Source organism: Lathyrus oleraceus, chromosome 4 (assembly GCF_024323335.1).
Source record: "Lathyrus oleraceus cultivar Zhongwan6 chromosome 4, CAAS_Psat_ZW6_1.0, whole genome shotgun sequence".
NCBI classification, from domain to species: Eukaryota; Viridiplantae; Streptophyta; class Magnoliopsida; order Fabales; family Fabaceae; genus Lathyrus; species Lathyrus oleraceus.
This window is the reverse complement of record NC_066582.1, coordinates 227,120,498-227,128,121: the sequence shown is the minus strand read 5'-3', so window position 1 is coordinate 227,128,121 and position 7,624 is coordinate 227,120,498. Positions and strand designations below refer to the sequence as shown.

Genomic DNA, 7,624 nt, shown 5'->3' with positions numbered 1-7,624 from the left:
GTCTTCTCCTTGTCAACTTCCCTTATAACTTTATTCTCAAGACATAAGATAATGACACTTCTGGCCTTATCCGTCATCTCGGGCTTCTCTACTTTTGTTAGCATGCAGACAATGATGTCTCGCTCTTTAATTCTTCAATACACTTATCTTGAGTTAAGATTTCTTGCATCTTAACTTTCCATAACCCAAAACCATTGTCTTCAGAAAACCTCTCGATCATCCATTTAGATAATGATGTGAATGATGTTGTCAACAATGTATGTTGCCATTTTAAATGAAGTGGTAAGAAAAACAAAAAATCAAAACCATACTACTGATGTGGTCTCTGATAATGAAAAACCAGCTGGTGATAGAGATCAGGATGAAGAAGAAAAAGAAAATGATGAAGAGGTCCTAGGTGAGGATGGAGTTCAAATATTTGTGGAAAATGAAACCTAGGAAAAAAATATGGAAGATCAAAATATCGTGAATGATGTACAGGACAATCAGTCTAACATTATGGAGACAGAGTCACCAACGCACCAGGATAATTAAAATATTTCCTCTAACAACAATGTTGATCACGATGATGAGGACATGGTTACCACTAACTTTGAGGATGATTCTGGTAAGTTTGTAAGTGACAATGTGGACGTAGATGTTGAGAATGTTTATATGGAGGTCCCTAGTGCCCCTGCTAAAAACATGAAAAACAATAATAAGTTCAACAAGAAGAATGATACCCTCAAACCCAAGAAGGCCCTAAACAAAAGGGTAGCTACTCTAAAAGCTAAGAAAGAAGGAGTATCCGGTAAAAAGAAGAAGGATGTTGCTAATACGAGTAAGTCCGCAGTCAAGAAGAAGGCCACCCCTAATAGGAAAGTTGCCCATGTGGTTGAAATTTATGAAGATGATGTGGACAACATTGTGGAGGACATTGTGGTTTTTCCTATGAATTAAAATTGGAAGTTTGTTGGAAGAAAGAAGATCCCTTATGATGTTCCTCTTGCTCCAATGGCCAAAGTCTCTTCCATTCTAAGCAGAGTGTTTTAAAACTGAAGTATGTTTACCATAGGATAATTGCTCTTAAAAGAGAAATTTTTGAAAAGGCCCTAAAGTGTGAAGAGATTATTGAGTTGCTCTAAGATGCTGAAGTGTTCACATTCATGGTTGTTGCATTTTTTTCTCCAATTGTCATCAACGAATACTTTAGTCATGGCAAACTGATAACAACTGACAAGGTTCCAAATATGAACACAATTGCTCAAGAGATTACTGGAGGCACATTTAAAGACTGGAAACGTAAAACATTGCTTCCTTCTACTAATGTAAGTGTGAAGTATGCCATCCTCAACATGATTGGAGTTGCAAACTGAGCACCAACCAACCACAACTCAAGTATTACAACTTCTTTGGCTAAACTTATATATCATATAGTCACTAAGGCTGCTTTTGATTTTGGAGAGTATGTTTTGAACAAGTCCTCAAACAAGTTGAGTCGTATGTAGTTAAGCTTCCTATTAGCTTCCATGCACTTATTTCTGGAATTCTGGTTAGTTAAAGGCATGGTATTATTAGTAGTGAAGAGGTTGTATGTGTTAGTGGAACTCCACTAACTTTAAGTTACATGTTGTTTGTTGCGAAACATGTACCAGGCATGTCTATTCTCAATATTTATTTTAATCTGACAAATGAGAGTGACCTCCCTGAAATTCCTCCCATGTCTGCAACTACTAGAAGTAATGTATTATTTGAATTGATGCAAGTGTCTAAGCCCCTTCAAGAAGTGATTATGGTATCCACTGCTTGTAATAATATAATAGATGAGCTGATAAAGATTATGGTTCCTAAGGGTCATGGTGCTTCAACTTCTCAGGTTGCTGAACCGGAAAATGCCAGGACAATTAAAGATCAGGATGGTAATGATAATGAGGATGTGTCTAGTGCAAGTGAAGTTGGCTCTGGTTATGGTTCATGTGATAATTTTGAAGATTTAAAGTTTATTTGATTAATGATGTTGTTGCACCCCTGTATGGGTCATTGTGATGATTGTTTAATAGCTCTAAGGGCAGGACGATGGCTCCCACTGTTGGTCCCATTTTTTTTACTTTTTCCGATTCTTTAGATTTCTTCCCCTCCTAGGCTGTTTTGGTTATTTTGCTTGACTGCTCCTGCCCCTTGCCCATTTTGTGGAAAATAAGGGGAGAATAAACACATTTGATGAATGCAATATTTTATGGTAGTTATATTATGCTAGTTGTGATACGGTGAACTGACTTTGTGTTTTTGCTTTGAAAAGTAATGTTGCGGATAGCAAGAGTCGCCACCGACTTTTCTTTTATCCAATAAGGAAAGGCGGAAAAGAACAGGAAAGACCTTGATTAGATTTTGAGTTCGGGAGGTACATTATACAAAGGGAAGGTGTTAGAACCCTTTGTATCCATGGTTATCCATGGGCTCTTAATTGCTTAACTCACTTATGTTTTCCTTGTTTGAGAAAGTGTTTGAGAAATGTGGTGTGTTTAGAAAATATTTTGAAAGGAGAGTTTAACTTTGTAATGATTCTTGTACGAATGTATACAAAGTGTTTATCTCGTTTGATTTTGAAAGATGTTTAGAAAAATATAACTCGGCGATGATTCTGGTGCGAATGTATACCAAGTGGTGATTTTCTAAAAGATGTTTTGAAAAGTGTGAGGTGTGAAAAGTATTTTAAGCTGTGAGCAAGCATTTAAGAGTTATACCTAACCAAGGTCTTTATAGGTATTTCCTATCCTTAGGAGGGTAAAACTGTCCTTACTATTGAGAAGTAAGTAGTCTTATCCTTTGGATGTAAAGGGACATCGTGGGGTCGTCAATTGGTCATTGAAGGCAACATTTGTAAGGATACCTTAGCATTCGAAGGGATGATCATCATTTAATCGTAGGCTACAACGAAGGGTCATCGAGGGACAAAGTCATATATTCGAAGGCAACGTTCGAAGGACAAGGTCATATATTCGAAGGCAACGTTCGAGGGACTAGGATTTATCTTGTAGGGACATTGACCTTTTGATCGAAGGGACTATGACTTATCTGTTTAGGGATGATGATAATTTAATCGAAAGGGTCTTTGCTAAGGGTATCCCCACATTCGCAGGACATGACCGTAATATCGTAAGGCAACAAAGAGAGGGTTACCCTAGAGGTGTAAGTGTGGAAATGATTGGATTCAGATATATTATCTTGAATTAATTTATCTAAGTTCGATTATTTATCTTTCCATGCAATCCTATTAGCATACATCTAGACAGTTATATTCACGGTATGGAAAAATTAAAGTGCGAAAAATAAGACTACGCTATTACATGGCTTCGGGATGGGGGTACATAATTTAAAAGGGGATATAAAATATCTAAATCTTAATTAACGAGTACAAAATTAAAAGGGCATACAAAATAATAAAACCTAATTAAACTAACAAGAAAGAAATAAAAAAAAATCCTAATTAAATCTAGGGTTAAATACACTTTACCCCCCTGTAATGTTAGCGAGTTTAGGGTTACCCCCCTGGTAAAGTTATTTTTTCAATACCCCCCTTATGTTATGTAGATTCCTTCATAGAACCCCCTAATATCCAGGTGGCATGGAATCTTGGTTTTTTATTTCAGACGTGGCTTTTTAATTTTTTTATTTTCACATGTGAATCTTCATTAGGTCTCCAGCATGGCATAAACTAGAAATTAGGGTTCCAAATCCATCCCTCTCTCTCTTCGTGAAATCCATCCCTATCCCAAATCCATCCCTCTCTCTCTTCGTGAAATCCATCCCTATCCCAAATCCATCCCTCTCTCTCTTCGTGAAATCCATCCCTACCCCAAATCCATCCCTCTCTTCATCTTCGTCCGTGTCCCCTTCATCTGGGTTATGGGTGGCAGCAAGGCATCTTCCACGAGTGAAGTTGGAAACGACTTACCAAGATGTGGATGCAATGAAACCATGAAGTTGTTGGTCTCCAAGTCAATTGAAAACCCCGGTCGCAAATTTTGGAAATGCAGGAATAATATGGTGAGCAATTTTGAAGCATTTTATTATTTTGAGTTTGATTTCGAAATTAATTGTTGGTGGTGTTTGTCTCAAATTGCAGAATGGGTGCGGTTTATTTTTGTGGGATGATTTGGTCAGTGAGTTTGCAGTGAAAGAAACCAATCCGTCCGGATGCCGCCAATGTGAAGTCAACAAGGCTTATTTGATTGAATTTGCTAAAGAGATTGTTGAGGAGATAGATTGCAGAGTCGGAAAGCTTAACAAGTTAGAAAAACTGAAGAAAAAGATTGCAATGGAAAAGAGGAAAAATTTATGGTTAATGTTTGTAATTGGTCTGTCATGGATGTTGATAGCAGCTATGGTTAAGTTAGTCTAATGAGTCTGTCATGTAATTGTTATGTCATTAGTGTTTTTCAGCAATGTAATGTTGAACTTGTAATGTGTTCATCAATGAAATATAATCTGTTCATCAATCTTAAACTGTCAGTGCAGCATCATTATTTGATTAAACTTTCAGCATTCAATCTACCAATAATGACAGAAAAATGTTATATCATAATGAAAGAGCAAAATTGCAAAATCATCAGAAAACTACAGAACAATTTTATAGTCAGTAATTCTAAAGAAAATATGACATAGTAAACATATAAATAAATTGAAATATATTAATGTAGTCTATCTCTTAAACTTTTTCAGTGCAGAATTCAAGGTGAATGTAATTAAATACTTTGGCTTTTTCTTTAGGTCCTGCAGAATTCATGGTTTTGTTGTAAGATTAGTGCACAGACTAGCCATGGCTCTCTGCAGAATTCATGGTTTATGAAAAACAAGAAAAAAATGTGACAGACTAGCCATTGTGTTTTATAGACAATACACACCAATAATGTTAAACTGATACATTAGAATTGATCATCACAGTAAGTGCATATGTTTGTTACAAAAGGATTACAAAATACATGTCTTCAAAGATCAGTTGGCATTACAAAAGAGTTTTCCAAAAGGATTACAAAATACATAGCAGAAACATAATAATCAGTCCCTCATTTTGAAGTGGGTATGTCTTCATTTTCTGGTAGGGTAATTGGTTTGTCACTAGATATTCCTTCACCTGTTATGGGTCTTTTAAACCAACTCAACTTGATCCTCTCACTTTGCCTTCTTTTGATGATTGGTTTTTTTTCAACCCTTTTTCTGGATTGTTTTGTGATTGAGGCAGCCACACTAGATCCTGTTTGACTCATAATAGTTGGAACAGGCATATCAGTTGGAGGCTGTGGATCAGTTGGAACAGGCACATTTGTTGGAACAGTCATATCAGTTGCAGTTGGGGCAGGCATATCAGATGCAGTTGGCATATCATTTGCAGTAGGCATATCAGTTGCAGTTGGCACATGTCCTTTTTTAGGTTTTCTCTACAATGTAAGACACAATGTATGGTTGTCATCACAATGCATATCACAATGAAGAATGTAAGACAGAATGTAGAATGTAAGACAAAATGTATTAGTTACAACTTATATGGATAATCTAGGATTGAATAAGCAAGAAAGATTACCAGCTCTGCTTCCAACCCCCTGACAACGTGCCGAGAAGTCAATAGTTTCCCTGACTGTCATCTCAGGAATGTGCAGGTCATACTGGCTTATGTAAGCTGATGTTTTTTGAGGAACAAATTCATCTAGTCTGTGACCATTGTAACAGATTTCTCCAGAAACCTAAAGTTAAGTAAAGAGGTAGGATACCACAGCGATTAATACGTAGAATCTTCATTGATTTTGAAGTTATGCTAAAAAAAATCATTTGAACTCAATGACTTTGCACATTAACTTTATTCTATATTACTGTGTTTAAAAACTGACCTCAAGAGATTGATCTAGTTTTCCAGCCAATGCCATTAGTAAGGTAGTTTTCCCACAGCTAGGTGGACCCAGAAGAAGAGTAAGCCTGCATTAAAAGCCATATTTGATGAGTTAACGTTTAGAAATCCGGTCCATTTTTTTATTTTAAGCTTCATCATTTTGTTTTTTTTGTCAAATAACCATATCCATGCCAGAGTGTCTTATGGATCCTTTTCTATTTGTGATTGTGAATACCGAATTCATGTGAATATGAGTGCATCCTTGTAAAATGTTCACTTACCTTGCCGGCTTTATGATGCCACTGACATCTTTAAGAATGCCCAATTTGGTTTCTTGAGAACTGCATGATATAGTCTTCACTAAATCCTGTTTGAATCACAAGTTAGTTCTGTTTGCTTGTACAAATAAGATGAGGCAGTGACAAATGTAGGTTGTGGTGCATATAAATAGAAAGAGAGATTGAAGGAAGCATACTTACTGAAAATAAGCTAAAAAAAGAATTCCATAGAGTAGGAAGTGGCTTCCCTTGAACAACCTCACATTCTGCTTCTACATTCAGGTTCTTGTACCTTACCTCCACACTAGGTAACTTCACATTCACTCTGAAAACAAACCAATCTATCAGCCAATTCTTCAAAATAATCCACTAATATAAACTGAAAAGATAACCCCCTTCCTTCTTTTAACTGAGTGCCATAAATGTAACAAAAGTGCTTATCATATAAGTGCTTATGTATAAGCTATTTCTATAACAACAGTTACAAGTTATTCCGAAGAATTTATTATGGAAATAAGCTAAAAACAGCTGGTGCACATGTCAGAAGCTATTTTCATAAGCTCTCTCAAACAGTCTCGTAAGTGTTTATGTGAGTAAATAAGCTCGAATAAGTCAATCAATCTATAGTACAAAATCTACTCAACTCCAGAATTGGATGCCAAAAATATCATAATCAGTTGTGAATACTCCACTCAAACAAAATGTCAACCCTAATTTGTTAGTAAAACAAAAACAACTTATTTTGCAGCATGATCTAGTCCAGTGTAAACAAATTACCTTTCCATCCTTTCTCTAAGTTTCTGCAACAAGTTGAGATTATCATTCTCAATATGCTTGATGAGCTTATCAATAAACAAACGCTTATCAACAGCTCCAAGTTTAGTAACATCGACAACCCTTTTACTACTACTTCTTTGCCATCTACTACCACTCTCCTCCTGAGTGATTTCATCAACAAAAGAAGTTTTAATCCTTTTGAAAGTTGGTAGTTTCTCTATAGCAGCCCATTTAGATTGAAGCTCTTTATCTTCCTCCACAAATGAATCTGCATCTCTGTCAAAAGTCACAACATGACCTTGATTTCTTCCTCTTGGAGTTAACTCCATTACTAATCTTAACTTCAATCAGCAGCTACTGAACCCCATTAACTGTCGTATCCGTACCCCCTCTGTATATAATTTCTTCTTCAAAAACCCTGTAAAATTCACCCCCATGGTGGAGTGTAACACTAAAGTGTTGTGAATCCTGTCAATATATTATACCCACATGTCAAAGATTGTTGATTTCAAAATTTTACCCTACGACATTGATGAACTTCAAATTTTTACTAACCTCGGACTTTGGACACTTCACTGAGCTCGTCTTCACTGAGCTGGATCGCTTCTTCGTATTCGCTGAGGTTGTCTTCATCTTCGTCTTCACTGCGGTCGTCTTTCTCGTTTGCTTCGTTCCCTGCATTCTTCTTCTTCGTCTTCGTCTTCCC

At 36.4% G+C, this 7,624-nt stretch overlaps 2 protein-coding genes across 2 annotated transcripts; one reads left to right on the top strand and one right to left on the bottom strand.

Annotated features, from left to right (window-relative positions):
* The first annotated feature begins 3,612 nt into the window (after positions 1–3,612).
* Positions 3,613–4,381, top strand: LOC127136797 (uncharacterized). Its single transcript, XM_051063319.1, has 2 exons — positions 3,613–4,026; positions 4,106–4,381. Exons 1-2 carry the CDS (start codon positions 3,886–3,888, stop codon positions 4,379–4,381), a joined length of 417 nt encoding a protein of 138 aa, XP_050919276.1. The 5' UTR covers positions 3,613–3,885.
* Positions 4,382–5,045: 664 nt separating this feature from the next.
* On the bottom strand, positions 5,046–7,274 carry LOC127136796 (ABC transporter G family member 37). Its single transcript, XM_051063317.1, has 6 exons — positions 6,919–7,274; positions 6,343–6,466; positions 6,145–6,230; positions 5,865–5,949; positions 5,561–5,720; positions 5,046–5,401 (listed from the first exon to the last, which is right to left on the bottom strand). The coding sequence occupies exons 1-6, from the start codon at positions 7,245–7,247 to the stop codon at positions 5,046–5,048; spliced, it is 1,140 nt and encodes a 379-aa protein (XP_050919274.1). The 5' UTR covers positions 7,248–7,274.
* Between the last annotated feature and the right edge of the window lie 350 nt (positions 7,275–7,624).